General features: G+C 28.2%; 3 protein-coding genes across 4 annotated transcripts; all 3 read left to right on the top strand.

The window, feature by feature from the left end:
• The first annotated feature begins 1,846 nt into the window (after positions 1-1,846).
• Positions 1,847-5,338, top strand: LOC105254132 (lipase 3). The gene is made up of 7 exons (XM_025409266.1): positions 1,847-2,131; positions 2,562-2,742; positions 2,917-3,031; positions 3,413-3,656; positions 4,454-4,597; positions 4,749-4,976; positions 5,134-5,338. The coding sequence occupies exons 1-7, from the start codon at positions 1,970-1,972 to the stop codon at positions 5,308-5,310; spliced, it is 1,251 nt and encodes a 416-aa protein (XP_025265051.1). The 5' UTR covers positions 1,847-1,969; the 3' UTR covers positions 5,311-5,338.
• Positions 5,339-6,713: 1,375 nt separating this feature from the next.
• LOC105254133 (lipase 3-like) lies at positions 6,714-10,832 on the top strand. Of its 2 annotated transcripts, none has more exons than XM_025409259.1 (7): positions 6,714-7,002; positions 7,432-7,612; positions 7,795-7,909; positions 8,772-9,015; positions 9,726-9,881; positions 10,031-10,258; positions 10,412-10,832. In XM_025409259.1, the coding sequence occupies exons 1-7, from the start codon at positions 6,841-6,843 to the stop codon at positions 10,607-10,609; spliced, it is 1,284 nt and encodes a 427-aa protein (XP_025265044.1). In that variant the 5' UTR covers positions 6,714-6,840; the 3' UTR covers positions 10,610-10,832. The 2 variants fall into 2 exon arrangements, with proteins under 2 accessions (XP_025265044.1, XP_025265045.1); XM_025409260.1 differs by having other exon boundaries at positions 7,421-7,612.
• A 1,992-nt stretch (positions 10,833-12,824) lies between these two features.
• Positions 12,825-18,025, top strand: LOC105254134 (lipase 3). The gene is made up of 7 exons (XM_025409261.1): positions 12,825-13,122; positions 13,598-13,778; positions 14,513-14,627; positions 14,986-15,229; positions 15,976-16,131; positions 16,259-16,486; positions 17,523-18,025. Exons 1-7 carry the CDS (start codon positions 12,958-12,960, stop codon positions 17,700-17,702), a joined length of 1,269 nt encoding a protein of 422 aa, XP_025265046.1. The 5' UTR covers positions 12,825-12,957; the 3' UTR covers positions 17,703-18,025.
• The last annotated feature ends 920 nt before the right edge of the window (positions 18,026-18,945 follow it).

The following is an 18,945-nucleotide window of genomic DNA, read 5'->3' as shown; positions in this document are numbered from 1 at the left end:
TTTTCAGCCGTATGTAATAAAAATAATTAATTTTTTCGTTTTTTTAAATTTGCAGTAAACAATACAATATTATACATATAAATTTATATATTATACATATTATATCATAACGTACTTGCTGTTAGTTAAATTTTCTATATTGCAATTTCGGTAATTTATCTTCTACAATGTGCATTTTCGAAAATACGTTATGATTGTATGGCTAATAAGACGAGAATATTATTTCTTTACTTCCTTCATCGCTAATAAAAGAAAATCGTTAACAAAAATGAAGATTTATTGTAAAATTAAATAATTAACTATTACGAGCAGTATTTATATCCTTTACTTTTATAATTATTTTCTTCGATAATACATCGCAAAATTATTACATCGTTCATTTTTTAAATTTTTTATAGAATCACTTTATCGTCCGATGCTATGAGATTGATCGAGTATATGTATTTAGTGACATATTGCGGTCATTCCGATTCAGCTGGTAAATGTTATTACATTCGAATCAAGGCAAGAGAATATTTGCATTAACTGGATTTGCCCGAACAACATTAAAATCTCTATGTAATTCTCAAAACGTAAGTGTATCTTTATAACTCATTAAAATGAGAACTAAAATTTTTATTTTTCTTAGTTTTCTTTAAATGCTATCAAGAAATGCTTGAAAACGATTGCCGTTTTTTAATTCAAAACTGTAATTTAGGCAAAAAATTAAGTGAATTTATATAATTCCTCAAGCGATTCTTTTTTGCGATTTATCATACATATGCATATGGATCTACGTATATTGAACTTTGTACATTGACCTTTGTATATTATGACAGAAGTTACTCGAATCATTTGAATTTGCTGTGGGAAAAATTGTTCAAATATAATCGAATAAATGTATATATAATTTTATAAACAATATATACATATATATATATTTTATAAGATGTACATATATATTTGATTTTGGCAGAAGTTTTTGAAAATTGCAATAAAACAGATAGAAAGCGAAATAAGAACTGGCACATTTTTCGAACAGCAGATAAAAGTTGAATCCAAGGACTAAAAGTAATTTACTCCTCATATTTACGTTTTTTAGTTCATGCTGTAAATTTGGCAATTTATATTGTATACATAAGACTTAACATTTAAATTTTAATATGACATGTTGCTAGTAACAGGGAAAGGCAATCTATTTTGTTGAAAACAGGTTTTTTCGCTTCGAAACAAATGTTGTTTTCCCGAAAGTCAGGATAACAGTATGCAAAATATTAGTAATAATCGAACATGTATCGAATTAATTTGTTCGGTATTCGGGAGCAAGAAGTTTTGTTTTATATTTATATGTGACGGAACTGCTTTTTCTATCACGGCATTTTTGTAAGAATTTCTGTTTAGAGGAAGTACCGGAAGGAACGATTCCTCTCTACAAAATCGAATCGACAACTGCTTTCCACTCTGATCCACACGATACTTCTCGCTCAAGTCACAATAATTCTTTATCTTATAATTTAATTTTACGTTAATTTTACATTTATTCTATAATTTAATTTTACGCATTTTATTATCTTCCTGCCTTTTCATTTGGCCATCCTGTATGTACACATATTGAAGACAAGGATAACTGCTTACATATAAATTTATATTTTTATCGAAATGCTTTTGTGTTCGTATGATTAATGATACAATAATAATAATACAATAATGATTAGTACAATAATAAGACATTAGTACACTAATAATACAATAATATCTTTTTCAATAATTCTTTTTTTCTAGTTAATAAAAAATAGACGGAAGTGAAATGTGGATTTATTCTAATATGATGGTACGCAACGTGTGAAAAGCAATTAGTATCTATGTCGCGCAGTAACATCTATCATTTTCGCGTGTTCTGCTTAATTTTCAACGATATATATCTCGATACTCCAAAAAACTCTCGAATTATCCTTATTTTCTTTCACTGTTTATTGAATCATTCATTGAAATGAAATTGATCGGGCTCATGTTTTTGCTATCGTTTTGTAGTCATTTTAGAGCGGCTCCGATAAATGTGACCTCTGAGTTAAGTGTGCTCATTAGAAGAATAATATGGACCGATTGGAATCAGTTCAACATCGAATTGAATCCTGATTCCATTCTCGACACGGTAAATGAAAGTTTTCATTCAATGAAGAATAGAAATGAGAATTAAAATCTGTAATGTTTCAATTAATTTCTTCAATGTTGTTGAAACTGATAAAAAGTAATCGACTGTTACCGGCTGTGTTCTCTTGTTCAGAACGAAAATCACATAGTTTTGCAAAATTGTACTACATCATAGTCTTTAAAAATATATAGAAGAGTATTTTTGTATATTTTGATCGCTTTTGGAGTGTTGATGTCATATTTAATTATTAATACTGATCAATTGACATTAAATTTCTATTACTTATTTATTTTGAAATGTAAAGTAACGTGAAATATGTATATTTTCATGCTTATGCCTATGAAAATAAATATATTATGCATTTCATGTTGCTCAAATTTATTTTAAATTCAGATCAGTTTTTCCTCTTTCTTATACAGTCCTTTTTCAGCCTGAGATGGTAAGAAAAGCGGGTTATCTTGTGGAATCTCACGTTGTAACGACGGAGGACGGCTATTTTTTGACGTTACATCGTATCCCAGGTGGCAACGATTCTTTACCCGTGCTGCTGCAGCATGGTTTTTTAGGCAGCTCCGCTGACTGGCTTGTTCTTGGCAAAGGCAAAGCATTAGGTACCATCGTCAATCAATTTTTCATCATATATGTATCATAAAATCATATCGTCAATTTCGCTTTTATCATAAAGATGCCACAAAATTTAAAAATTAATCTTATATGTATACTAAGATATTATATGGAAAATAAGTTACTTGTTAAATATTGTAAGCAATTTTTTTGAATTCTAGCTTACCTTTTAGCAGATCAGGGATATGATGTTTGGTTGGGTAATTTTCGTGGTAATATTTACTCGAAGGCACATATCTCCCTCTCTCCGTCCAATTTGACATTTTGGGATTTTAGGTACTAGCAAAATAAGAATAATAATGTTATAAAAATGAGATAATAATAATTGTTACCATATTTGTTTACACTTGACATAATACGTAAGGATTTGTTACACTTATATACGTACTTATTTTTTCGAAAATGCATCATTTGCAAGATATCTCACATTTTCTTGTGTCGATATAAATATTGTTGTTCTTCTTGATTGTTGGTAAATTATTTTGTGTGCAAAATTTTAATTTCTGCTTTTAAGGAACGCGCTATATATATTATGTACATGTTTATATAATATATTTATTTTCTTGTGTGTGTGTTTTTGTGTCACCGTGTACATATTTATTATATAATATATTATATTAATTTATTTTATAATATATTAATTAAATTTTTCGTTAGCTATAACGAAATGGGCATCTATGATTCAGCCGCGATGATTACATTTATCACGAATATGAGATCCCAACCATTGCACACATATATTGGTCATTCTATAGGCACAACCAGTTTTTTCATAATGGCATCAGAGCGCCCGAAAATCGCTAAAATGGTGGAAATGATGATCAGTCTCGCGCCAGCAGTCTTTACAGATCACATGCAGAGTCCGATACAATATTTGATTCCTTTCAAAAATGTGCTTAAGGTAAAATAATATAATGTGATACAGTATTAAAAGATAAACACTTAATTTTTGCTATTGTGTAATAATTATTTAAAACAATGTGGAAAAATTAAGTACATCTTTAAATAAAGTACTTTTCTATTAGAGGTAAAGTTTGTAAACTGTTATTTAAGAAAGGAAAAATAATTAACAGCGTTAGAAATAAATGTTATGGCACATAAACAATGAAAGGAATATGACGGTAGCAATAACCAAATCAATATTTTTGATATATTAGCTACTTAAATTTAATAGTCAATTCATATTATTACTTGACTATGATTGATCGATGTGCTCATTTATTGCTTACATTATTTTATTGTAAGCAATAAATGAACACAATCATATATTCACTTTATGTTAATAACATTATAATGTATTATTTTTCAATTCTTATGCTATTAATAGAAAGAAACAAATTTCTGGCAGAATAGAAAATTTGTCTGACAATAAAATATCAATGATAAATGCACTAGATTGCTCTTTTAATAAAACTTCCTTTGAGGAAATTAATTCTGAACATTTAAAATCTTTCATATTTTTTTCTTGCTTCACATTTTGTTTGTTTATACTGTACATATGCAATTTTAAGGCAATATTCTCTGACGATTTAAAATTAAATTTATAACGTTTTTTAAAGCTTTTATAAATTATTTTAATAGATTTAAAAAATTGGTTAAAAATTTATTAATTTATTCCCAAAATTAAAACAAAACTCGGACAAGGAAAGTTACAAGATTTACAATACATTACATTATTATTAAGATATTTAATTGCAGATGGTGATGCAATTGTTCTTTCACGATGAATTCCTCGGTGATTCTGTAAGATTTCTTTTGAAAGATATCTGCGACCAGAACATTGAATTTTGTTCTAATATAATGTCTATGATCTGTGGTGATGATCGCGAACAGTTTAACAATGTAAGTAATAAAAATTTTCTGTTGAAATACAATTCCGATCGAATCTTTATCGAATGTCGCATTTCGTGATAATTTCACGATCGCGTGAACACATTTTAGGAGAAACTCATCAACTTCATATATATCATTATTGTTTTTTATTTATTGTTAGACTCTACTGCCTATTATCATGCATAATCTCCCGGCAGGCTCCTCCATTAAGACTATTCTGCATTTCGTCCAAGTATTTGAATCAGGCAAGTTTCGCAAATACGATTACGGTCCCGTGAGAAATCTATTGATTTATAATTCGATGGACCCACCAAATTACAATTTATCGAATACCACAGTACCAATCGCGTTGTTTTACGGGAATAATGACTGGTTAGTTCGCATAGAAGTAAGTAATGGAAAATAGGTATTTATTTAAATAATGGAAATGTATAAAGGAAGGAATCACTTGATTGTATAATATATAAATCGAATTTTAAATACTTAATTGGAAAAGTAATATAAAAGAAATCGCATACAATAACTCACAAAAATATTTCTTCAAGGATTTGAAAAGGTTGTACCATTCACTGCCCAATGTAGTGGATATGTACGAAGTGCCGTGGTCCAAATTCAATCACGTGGATTTTATATGGGCTAGAGATGCGCCAAAACTCGTATACGATAGGATTCTCAAGATCATGAGACTAGAAAATCCAAATAACATTACATCAGTGGAATAATGTTGTCAACAATCAAAATTAAAGATAAATGTTACACGCTAAAGCTTCCGTAATTTTGATGATTATAATCATTCATTCAATAAAACGTGAACTTATAATGTCTTAATATTCTTCACAATATCCAAAAATGTTTATTAAGAGTTTAAAGATTCAGAAGCAAAATTGTTCATATAACTCGTAGATGGAATAACTAATTTAGAAAAATTTAATTCCCATTTATTTTTCACGTCTTGTCCTATATATAATTATTAGACCTATTGTTTTAGATGTTTAATATTATATTCATTTTGATGTTTGAGTCATTTGATTTTATTTTTGCGATTACAATGTACATATTTTCGGAATTGTACGACACATAATACGATGCACAATACTTCACCAATTTTTTTTTTATATAGTTTCTATCCGTTTGTAATAAAAATAATTAATTTTCTTGGATTTTTTTGTAAATTTTTAAACAATACAATATTATACATATAAACTTATATATTATATATGTTATATTTTAATGTACTTGATGATAGTTTAATTTTCTTTATTGCAATTTCGATAATTTACCTTCTACAATATACATTGTCCGAAATATGTTATGATTGAATGGCTACTAAGACGATAATATTCGAAAGAATCCAATGGTTAAAAATCATTTAGTCCTCATATATACACGTTTTTTACTTTATGCTGTAATTTTGGCAATTTATCTTGTATACATAAGCGATAACATTTAAATTTAAATATGACATGTTGCCAGTAACAGGGAAGAGCAATGTATTTTGAGTTGAAAACTTCTTTTCTGCTTTCGAAACAAATGTTGTTTTCCCAGGAAGCCAGGATAAAAGTATGCAAAATATTATCTCTATCAATGTAGCAACGATAAATAATAGTAATAATCGAACATATATCGAATTAATTTGTTCGGTATTCGGGAACAAAAAGATTCATTTTGTATTTATAAGTGACGGTACTGCTTTTTCTATCACCGCAATATTCTCATAAGAACCTCTATTGAAAAGAAGTACCAAAAGGGACGACTCCTCTCTACAAAATCGAATCGACAACCGCCTTTTCACTCTGACACACGATACTTGTCGTTCAGATCACAATAAATCTTTATCTTATAATTTAATTTTATTTTTACATTTATTTTATAACTTAATTTTACGCATTTTATTATCCTCCTGCCCTTTTATTTGGCCATCCTGTATGTACACATATTGAGCACAAAAATAATTGCTTACATATTAATTATTATTTTTTGCCATAATGCCTTTGTGCTTATATGATTAATAATACAATAATATCTTTTTCTTATACTCTTCTTCTAGTTGATAAAAAATAATTATAATAAAATGACGATTCATCTAATATGATGATACGCAGCGTAAACAGCAGTTAGTGTTCGTGTCGCGCAGTAATACCTATATCGCTTTCGCGTATTCTACATAATTTTCAACGACTTATATTTCGATATTCCGAAAAACTTCTGAAATTATCCGTTTTCTTTCAAGTTTTATTGAACCATTCATTAAAATGAAATTGATCGGGCTCATGTATTTACTGTCGTTTTGTAATTATCTTAGTGCAGCCACGATAAATGGGACCGATGAGATAAGTATGCTCATTAGAAGAATAATATGGACCGATTGGAATCAGTTCGATATCGAATTGAATCCTGATTCCATTCTCGACACGGTAAATGAAAGTTTTCATTCAATGAAGAATAGAAATGAGAATTAAAATCTATAATGTTTCAATTAATTTCTTCAATGTTGTTGAAACTGATAAAAAGTAATCGACTGTTACCGACCGCGTTCTCTTGTTCAGAACGAAAATCACATAGTTTTGCAAAATTGTACTACATTATAGTCTTTAAAAATATATAGAATAGTATTTTTGTATATTTTGATCGCTTTTGGAGTGTTGATGTAATATTTAATTATTAATACTGATCAATTGACATTAAATTTCTATTACTTATTTATTTTGAAATGTAAAATAACGTGAAATATGTATATTTTCATGCTTATGCCTATGAAAATAAATATTTATGCATTTCTTGTTGCTCAAATTTATTTTAAATTCAGATCAGTTTTTCCTTTTTCTTATACAGTCCTTTTTCAGCCTGAGATGGTAAGAAAAGCGGGTTATCCTGTGGAATCTCACGTTGTAATGACGGAGGATGGCTATTTCTTGACGTTACATCGTATCCCAGGTGGCAACGATTCTTTACCCGTGCTGCTGCAGCATGGTGGTTTATGCAGCTCCGCTGACTGGGTTGTTCTTGGCAAAGGCAAAGCATTCGGTATGATCGTTAATCGATTTTTAAATTTATACATGTATCCCAAAACCGTTATCATATCATTAATTTCGTTTATATCGCAACAATGCCAAAAAAATTTGAATATTTGTGTTATATGTATAATATGATGTATAAAAATGTAAGTAATATGATAAATACACATACAATATTTCTTTTTACTATAGCTTACTTATTAGCGGATCAGGGATACGATGTTTGGTTAGGCAATTTTCGAGGTAATACATACTCGAAGGCGCATATTTTCCTGTCTCCTTTGAATTCGACATTTTGGAATTTCAGGTATGAAATAATATTATATAAAATACTAGTTTAAAATAAGAGTAATGATGTTATAAAAATAAAATAATAATTTTTGCAATATTTATTTTCATTTGACGGAAGGATTTATTTAACTTATCATATGCATATCATATATATATATATATATATATATATATATATATATATATACAGGATGTTCCAGTTATCTTCCGTCATCTTTCAAAGACAGATTCCTGGGATCATCTGAAGATGATTTTTCCTCAACGAAAATATCGAGGCACTAATAATTTTCGAATTATAAGTGATTGGAAATAAAAGGTTTTTCGTAAACTAAGTTTTGTAGAAATAAAATATTAGCAAAATCACATTCTTCGATTAATTTTAAATAGAGTTTACTTTAGTTAAGCTTTAATTGCAAAGATATATGATGACAAAAATTGGGAACATGCAAAAGTGATGACTTTCGTTGACATTTTCGCTGAGGAAAAATCGTCTTCAAATGATCTCAGGAATCTGTCTTTGAAAGATGACGAAAGATAACTGAGAGAGAATATATAACATTTTTTTATATCTCGCTTCGTTTTCGAAAAAATTGCTTGTGTCACTATAAATGCCCCACTCTGTATATATATTTATTTATATTTTCGAAAATGCATTGTTTTCAAAATATCTCGCTTCTTATGCCAATATAATACATTTGCTATTTTTTCTTGATTCCTAGTTTAATCATTCTTTGTGCAGAATTTTAATTTCTGTTTTTACACAACACCTTATATATTATATACTATATATGTATGCAAATTATATTTATTTTCTCTGTATATGTGTGATCGTATGCATATTTATATATTTCATGTGTATCGAATGAATTTTTCATTAGCTTTCACGAAATGGGAATCTATGATTTACCCGCGATGATTACATTTATCACGAATATGAGATCCCAACCATTGCACACATATATTGGTCATTCTATGGGCACAACTAGTTTTTTTATAATGGCATCAGAGCGTTCGAAAATCGCTCAAATGGTGCAAATGATGGTCGGTCTCGCGCCAGCAGTTCTTGTAAATCACTTGCAGAGTCCATTACAATACTTATTCCCATTTAAAAGTGAAATTAAGGTAACGTAATGTAATGGTAATACTGTTAAAAGATATATAATTTATTATCACATAATAACGAAATTTATACAGTATAAAAAAAATAAAATACATTTTCATACCTTCTTTTATAGATAAAATTTGTAAATTCTTATCTGAAGAAGGAAAAATAATGTTAACGGCATTAGAAGTAAATGTTATGACACATAAAAAATATAAGTAATATAATGTTAGTAATAACTAACATTGCTGATTAGCTAGTTAAATCTAATAATCGATTCATTAAAAAATACTAGATTGTGATTGATGTGCTCATTTATTGCTTTATGTTCTTTATACGTTACTGATTTAATATACTATCTATCAAGTCATATTCTGTCAATATCATGAATTAAATTCCTAGCAAAATAGCTAAACAAAAATATGTTTTACATATAAAATATAAATTAGAAACGCAATGGATTTTGTTTTTACAAAATGTCAGAAGATTTTAATTTTAAACGTTTAAAAATTTACATCTATTTTGATGTTTGTTTACACTGTACATATTCAATTTTTGGTTTCAATTTTAAGAAGATATCTTCGACGAGTTAAAATTGAAATAACTCTTGAAACTTTTATTAAGATTAACTTAAATTGTTAAAAATTTATTAATTCATTGTTAAAATCGTTAAAACTCTCAAACAAAGAAGAATTAAATTACATAATGATTAAGAGACTTTCAATTACAGAGAGTGATGCAATTATTTTTCCATGATGAATTCTTCCAAAGCGATTTTGTGAGATTTCTTTTGAAAAAAATCTGCCTTCAGAATATTAGTCTCGAAGAAATCTGTTCCAATTTCATGTTTATGATCTGGGGTGATGATCGCGAACAATTTAACAATGTAAGTAATGATATTAGTATGTAAGTAATTTGCTGTTGAAATACAACTCCGATCGAATTTCGCATTTTGAATATCGCATTTTACGATCGCTTGATCATACTTAAGGAAAAACTTTAAATATATCATTATTGTTTTTTATTTATTGTTAGACTCTACTGCCTGTCATCTTGAATCATTTTCCAACCAGCGTCTCGGCTAAAACCCTACTGCATTACGTCCAAATAGCTGAATCGGACAAGTTTCGCAAATTCGATTATGGTCGCGTGAAAAATCTGTTAATTTATAATTCTATGAACCCACCATATTATGATTTGTCGAATATTACAGTACCAATTGCGTTGTCTTACGCCGATAATGACTGGTTTATTAGCATAGAGGTAAGCGCAATCGAAAATAGATATTTATTTAAATAATGGCATTGTCTGTAGCAAGGAATCACTTGATTGTGTAAATCCAATTTTAAATTATTTAATTGGAAAGGTAATTGAAAAGAAATCACATACGATAACTCACAAAAATATTTCTTCAAGGATGTGAAAAGATGGTACCATTTACTGCCCAATGTAGTGGATATGTACGAAGTGCCGTGGTCAAAATTCAATCACATGGATTTTATATGGGGCAAAGATGCGTCTAAACTCGTTTACGACAGGATTCTCAAGATTATGAGAAGCGAAAATTCAAAGAGAGTACATCAGTGGAATAATATCGTCAGCAATCAAAATTAAAGATTAATGTAATACACTAGATCTTCAGTAATATTGATGATTGTAATCGTTCATTTAATGAAACGTAAATTTTATAATATCTTAGTATTATTTACAATATCCAAAAATGTTTATTAAGCGTTTAAAGATTCGGGAGCAGCATTGTTTTTATAACTCATAAATGGAACAACTAATTAAGAAACATGTAATTCCCAGTTTTTTCACGTCCTGTCCTATATATGATTATAAGACCTATTGTTTTAGATGTTTAATATTATATTCATTTTGGTGTTTGAGTCATTTGATTTTATTTTTACGATTACGATTACATATTTTTTAAATTATACGACACATAATACAATGGATAATACTTCAATAATCTTTTTACATACTTTCTAACCCTTTGTGATAAAAATAGTTAATTTTCGCGTTTTTTAAATTTGTAATAAACAATACAATATTATACATATAAATTTATATATTATATATATCATATTGTAACGTACTTGTGGTTAGTTTTATTCTTCTATATTGCAATTTCGGCAATTATATCTTCTATAATATGCATTTTCTGAAATACATTCTGATTGTATGGCTAATATGACGACAATGTTACTTCTTTCTTTCCTTCATAGCTATTAAAAGAAAATCGTTGATGAAAAAAAGATTTGTCGTAATATTAAGTAACTAACTATTATCAACAGTCGTATTTATCTTACTGTTATTTTTAAACTTATTTTCTTCAATAATATGTCGCAAAATTCTTACATCGTTCATTTTTTAAACTTTTATTGAATCACTCTATCGAGCGATGCTATGCGATTGATCGTGTATATGTATTTAGTGACATATTGCCGTCATTCCGATTCAGCACTGATAATATTACACTCAAGCCAAGTGCAAAATAATATCTTGAATTAAGTGGATTTGAGCGAACAACATTAAAATCTCTATTCTCAAAACGGTAAGCGTATCTTTATAACTCATTGAAATGAGAACTATAATTTGTATTTTTCTTAATTTTCTTTAAATGCTTAAATCAAGAAATGCTTGAAAACGATTGCCGCTTTTTAATTCAAAACTAAAATTTAAGCGAAATTTAATTGAATTTATATAATTCCTCAAGCGATTCTTTTTTGCGATTTATCATACATATGCATATGGATCTACCTTTGTATATTGACTTTTGTATATTGACCTTTGTATATTATGACAGAAGTTACTCGAATCATTTGAATTTGCTGTGGGAAAAATTCTTCAAATATAATTGAATAAATGTATATATAATTTTATAAAAAAAAAAATATATATATATATATATATATATTTTTTTTTTTTTTTTTTTATATATATTCTATATAAAATGTACATGTATATTTGATTTTGGCAGAAGTTTTCAAAAATTATAATAAAACAGATAGAAAGCGAGATAAGAACTAGTAACAAATTTTTCGGACAACAGATAAAAGTTGAATCCAAGGGTTAAAAATAATTTAATCCTCATATATACGCGTTTTTTACTTTATGCTGTAATTTTGGCAATTTATCTTGTATACATAAGCGATAACATTTAAATTTAAATATGACATGTTGCCAGTAACAGGGGAGGACAATATATTTTGAGTTGCAAACTCTTTTCCTCGCTGCGAAATAAATGTTGTTTTCCCGAAAGCTAAGATAAAAGTATGCAAAATATTATTCCCATCAACGTAGCAACCATAAATAATAGTAATAATCGAATAAGTATCGAATTAATTTGCTCGATATTCGGGAGCAAGAAGATCCATTTTGTATTTATATGTGATAGGACTGCTTTTTCTATCACGGCAATTTTCTCGTAAGAATCTCTATTTAGAAGAAGAACCGAAAGGGACGACTCCTCTCTACAAAATCGAATCGACAACCGCTTTCCACACGATACTTATCAGATCACAATAAATCTTTATCTTAGAATTTAATTTTACGTTAATTTTACATTTATTTTATAATTTAATTTTTTTACGCATTTTATTATCCTCCTGCCTTTTCATTTGACCATCCTATATATACACATATTGAGAACAAAAATGATTGCTTACGTATAAATTTTTATTTTTTGCGAAATGTCTTTGTGCTTATATGATTAATAATACAATAATATCTTTTTCTTATTCTTTTTTTCTAGCTGATAAAAAATAATCATAATAAAATGACAATTCATCTAATATGATGATACGCAGCATAAAAAGCAGTTAGTATCTATGTTGTGCAGTAGTATCTATATCGCTTTCGCGTGTTCTGCTTAATTTTCAACGACATATATTTCGATATTCCGAAAAACTTCTGAAATTATCCGTTTTCTTTCATTGTTTATTCAATCATTCATAAAAATGAAATTGATCGGGCTCATTTGCATGTATTTGCTGTTGTTTTGTAGTCATCTTAGTGCGGACCCGATAAATGAGGACGATGAGATAAGTTTGCTTATTGAGAAAGTATGGACTAATTGGAATCAGTCGAACATCGAAATCAATCCTGATACCACTCTCGACACGGTAATGAAAGTTTTCATTTAAGATTCATTCAAGAAACGAGGATCAAAATCTTTAATGTTTCGATTAATTTTTTTAATATTGTTGAAAGTGATAAAAAATAATCTGCTGGTACTGTCCGCGTTTTCTTATTCAGAACGAAAATCGCATAGTTCCGCAAAATTATACTACATCATAGTCTTGAAAAATATAATAAATATAATAAATAATAAATAATAAATAATATATATAATAAATAGATTAGTATTTTTATATATTTTTGTTGCTTTTAGAGAGTTAATTTAATATTTAATTATTAATACTGCTCAATTAACATTAAATTTCTTTTATTTCTTTCTTTTGAAATGTAACACAGCGTGAAATATGTATGTTTGCATGCCTGTGCCTACAAAAATAAATATATTATGCATTTCTCGTTGCTCAAATTTATTTCAAGTTCAGATCAGTTTTTCCTCTTTCTTACACAGTCTTTTTTCAGCCGGAGATGATAAAAAAAGCGGGTTATCCCGCGGAAGCTCACGTTATACAGACGGAGGATGGCTATCTCTTGACGTTACATCGTATCCCAGGTGGCAACAATTCTTTACCCGTGCTTCTGCAGCACGGTCTTTTAGTCAGCTCCTTTGACTGGGTTATTCTTGGCAAAAATAAAGCATTGGGTATGATCGTCAATCAATTTTTAAATTTAAACATGTATATTACTTGATACACCCACATTTTTCTGGTCGCTGATGACAAATTTGGGATCGAAATTTTAATATTCAAAGTAGCGGATTTAATATGGTGAATTAATTTTGTTATTCTACTATTATATTTCTTATTTCATTAGAGAAGATTCGAATTCAATATGTTCAAGTTGGAGTGTCTTGAATCCATTATCTGCGATCAAAAAACATACCGAGTGTGATATATTTCCATAATTGAATATCAATGTTAATCACTAGAAACCGCCATATTGAATCTGCCAGTTTAAATTTTGCAATTTTGTCTATAGATTCATCATAAGAGACTCGAAAAACGCGAACATATCGAATTTGATCTTCTCCATAATGAAATAAAATTCGTTCGCCATATTGGATTCGCCATTTTAAATTTTGAAATTTTGACCTTGATTCGTTACCAGCGACGCAAAAAAATCCTTATAGGTAAACTTTCATGTAAAATACGAATTTATTTGCTCGCATCAGTTTTGGCACAAAACGTTGATTTCGGGTGTACCAGTGAACTGGTTAATTTTGTTGTTTCTAAAATGTCTCGCTAAAATGCCAAAAAATATGAAAATTCGTATTATATATATATATATATATATATATATATATATATATAATACATGAAAATGTAAATAACATGATGAATACACATGTTAAATTATAAATACAATATTTTTTTTCAGCTTACTTATTAGCGGATGAGGGATACGATGTTTGGCTGGGAAATTTTCGAGGTAATACATACTCGAAGGCACATATTTCTCTAACTCCTTCGGATTATGAATTTTGGGATTTCAGGTATAAAATAATATAAAATAAAAATAAAATGATAATAATTTTTACAATATTTGTTTTAATTTCACGTAATGCGCAAGCATTTGTTTAACTTATATATATATTTACTTACGTTTTCGAAAATGCATTGTTTTCAAGATATCTCACCTCTTATTATGCCTTATAATACAATGCATTTGCAATTTTTCTTGATTCAAAATTTAAATTATTGTTTGTGCAAAATTCTAATTTCTGCTTTTACAGTACATACTATATATATTATATACTATATATATGTATATTTATTTTCTCTGTATATGTGTATGTGTGATCACGTACATATTTATATATTTTGTGGCATATGGAATGAATTTTTCATTAGCTTTAACGAACTGGGCCTCTATGATTTACCCGCGATGATTACATTTATCACGAAGATGAGATCGCAACCATTGCATACATATGTTGGTCATTCTATGGGCACAACTAGTTTTTTTGTAATGGCATCAGAGCGTCCAGACGTCGCTGAAAAGGTGCAAAAGATGGTCGCTCTCGCGCCAGCAGCCTTTACACACCACATGAAGAGTCCGGTACGATTCCTGAGTCCGTTTATAGGTGCGATTGAGGTAAAGTAATATAATGGTAATACTGTTAAAAGATATATAAGTTATTATCACGTAATAACAATTTAAATGGTGTGAAAAAATAAAGCACATTTTTATACTTTTTTTTGACAGACAAAATTTGTAAACTGTTTTCTGAAAAAGGAAAAAATAATGTTAACGGCGTTAAAAATAGATGTTATGACACTTAAAAAAATATAAGCAGTATAATGTTCGTAATAATCAAACTAACATTGCTGATTAGCTAGCTTGAATCTAATAATCGATTCATATAAATACTAGTCTGTGATTGATCGATGTGCTCATTTCTTGCTTATGTTTTTTTAGACGTTATTGATTTAATGTACTATTTTTCAATTCTTATTCTATCAGAATGAAACAAATTCCTAGTAAAATAGAAAAAAAGAAGATACGTCTTATGTAATGAAATATAAATTAGAAGTGCAATAGATTCTTTTTTGACAAATTTTTCCAAGATTTTAATTCTAAATGTTTAAAAATTCACATTCTCCTTTCATGTTTCTTTATACCGTACAAATTCAATTTTTGGTTTCAATTTTAAGAAGATATCTTCGATGAATTAAAATTTTCGACGAATTAAAATTTCAATAACTCTTGAAAGAACGCTTTTATTAAAATTAACTTTTAATTCGTAAAATTTATTAATTCATTTTCAAAATCGTTAAAACTCTCGAATAAAGAAGAATTACAAGTAAATTATTTCACGATTAAAAGATTTTCAATTGCAGCTACCGAATCGATTGCTCTTCCACGGTGAATTCTTCCAAAGCGACGTTTTGAGATTTTTTGGGAGCAGTATATACAGTGATAACATCATCGTAAAGTTTCTCTTTTCCAATTTGATGTTTATACTTGTAGGTTTTGATCCCAAGCAATTTAGCTATGTAAGTAATGATTTACAGCCGAAATACAACTCCGATCGAGTTTTCGATCGTCGCATCATTTCACGATCGCGCAATCACGATCGAGCTTCGCGCATATATCATTATTGTTTTCTATTTATTGTTATAGTCTCTGGTGCCTGAATTCTTAAGTCACTATCCGGCCGGCACCTCGACTAAAACGATACTGCATTTCGTTCAAGTATATAGATCGGACATATTTCGCAAATACGATTACGGTTTCCTGAAAAATCTGTGGGTCTATAAATCTACAAAACCACCGAATTATGATTTATCGAAAATTACAGTACCAATCGCGTTGTTTTATGCCGATAATGACTTGTTAATCAACATACAGGTAAGCAAATGGTAAAGTAGATATTTATTTACATAATGGAAATGTATACAGGGTGTCCCAAAGGTCCCGGACTGGTCGAATATTTCATAAACTATGCACTTTAGAAAGAAATGTTTCAGACAAAATTTGTATGGCTTGAAGGGGGCCATCAGATAGTGGCAATGATTTAACATGAGAGAGTCATTTGAAAGTCACGTGAAGATCACCGTCAATTTCTTAAATGAAACTCCCTATTTTTTATTAAACATTCTGGTAGCTCACGTCGAGAGCTTTCCAAAACACTATAATTAAATTAGTTTTCATTAAGTACTTTCCGAATTATGAAGCTTGAAATTATTTCTTAATTTTACATAAACCGTAAAATATCTTGTAAAATATTCATTTTTCGATTATCTTACCTTAATATTTTTATGTACGAAATAATGAGAAGAATCAATTGGTGTAAGGGAAAAACATAGTTGTTTTTAAGAAAAAAATATGTAATTTACAATTAACAATTACATATTTATTTTTAAAACAACTATGTGTTTTCTTTACACCAATTGATTCCTCTCATTATTTTGTACATAAAAGTATTAAGGTAAGATAATCAAAAAATGAATATTTTACAAGATATTTTACGGTTTATGTAAAATTAAGAAATGATTTCAAGCCTCATAATTCGGAAAGTACTTAATGAAAACTAACTTAATTATAGTGTTTTGGAAAGCTATTGACATGAACTAGCAGAATATTTAATAAAAAATAGGGGATTCCATTTAAGAAATTGACGGTGATCTTCACGTGACTTTCAAATGACTCTCTCATGTCAAATCATTGCCACTATCTGATGGCCCCTTTCAAGCCATACTTTTGTCTGAAACATTTCTTTCTAAAGTGCATAGTTTATGAAATATTCGACCGGTCCGGGATTTTTGGGATACCCTGTATAATAAGGAATCACTTCATTGTAAATAAATCGAATTTTAAATTATTTAATTGGAGAGGTAATTTAAAAGAAATCGCATACGATAACTAACAAAAATATTTTTTTAAGGATGTGATAAAATTGCACAATTTACTGCCCAAAGTAATGGATATGTACAGAGTGTCATGGGACAAATTCAATCATGTGGATTATATGTGGGCTAAAGATGCGCGAAAACTCGTATACAATCATATTCTCGAGATCATGAAAGAAAATCCAAATGACACTTATTCAAATAATCTAATCTAACGTTACAACCAATGGAAAAATATTGTCAACAATCAAAATTAAAGATAAATGTTACACGATAGATCTTCCGTAATATTTATGATTGTAATCGTTCATTCAACGAAACGTAAACTTATAATATCTTAGTATTATTTCTAATATTCAAAAATGTTTATTAAGCGTTTAAAAATTCGGGAGCAACATTATTTGTATAACTTACAGATGGAACAATTAATTTAAAAACATCCAATTTTCAGTTATTTTTCATCTGTCTTGTATTATATATGATTATTAGACCAATGTTGTGGTTTTTTCAAATGTTTAATATTATATTTATTCTGGTGTTTGTATCATTTGATTTTATTTTTGCGATAACAGTGTACACATTTTTCGAATTATATGACACATAATACTTCAGTAACTTTTTTATGTACTTTCTAGGCATTTGTAATAAAAATAATTAATTTTCTCGTTTTTTTAAATTTGGAGTAAACAATATAATATAATAAATTTATATATTATGTATACTATATCGTAACGTACTTGCTGTTCGTTTGATGTTCTATATTGCAATTTCGGTAATTTACCTTTTACAATATGCATTTTCGGAAATACGTTATGATTGTATGGCTAATAAGACGATAATGTTATTTCTTTAATTCCCTCATCGATAATAAAAAAAAATCGTTAATAAAATGAAGATTTATTATAATGTTAAATAATTAACTATTGTGAGCAATCGTATTTAACTTTTTTACTTTTATACTTATTTTCTTCGATAATGCGTTGCAAAATTATTACATCGTACATTTTTAAAATTTTTTATATAATCACTTTATCGACCGATGCTATGAGATTGATCGTGTGTATATGTATCCCTAAAAAATTACCCTTTTAAAAAAAAGGTAAAAAAAGGTGCTAAGTCCGCGTAAAAAACAGTATATGTATTTGCAAAATAGTGTATTATTAACTGTAAAAAACTACTGTATTGTATATCCTACAAAAATAATGATATCAAAAAAATTGCGCTAAGTGAAAATAAAAGCTTATAAAAATACTTTAACCAAAAAAAGTTATACAAAATAGCTGATTTAATTTTCTACATTATATCCTAGAAAAATAATGATACCCAAAAATGACGCTAATTGAAAATAAAAACTTAAAATAATTTAACTAAAAAAAATTGTACAAAATAATTGTTTTAAAAATTGAAAAAACGCTCTATTCTCGCTAGTCGAACAATCAAAGGATTATTAAAGAATTG

The sequence above is a fragment of the Camponotus floridanus genome, unplaced genomic scaffold (assembly GCF_003227725.1).
Source record: "Camponotus floridanus strain SB8 unplaced genomic scaffold, Cflo_v7.5 scaffold250, whole genome shotgun sequence".
Classification (NCBI taxonomy): Eukaryota; Metazoa; Arthropoda; class Insecta; order Hymenoptera; family Formicidae; genus Camponotus; species Camponotus floridanus.
Note: the sequence above shows the minus strand (reverse complement) of the source record. Positions and strands in the feature narration are given on the sequence as shown.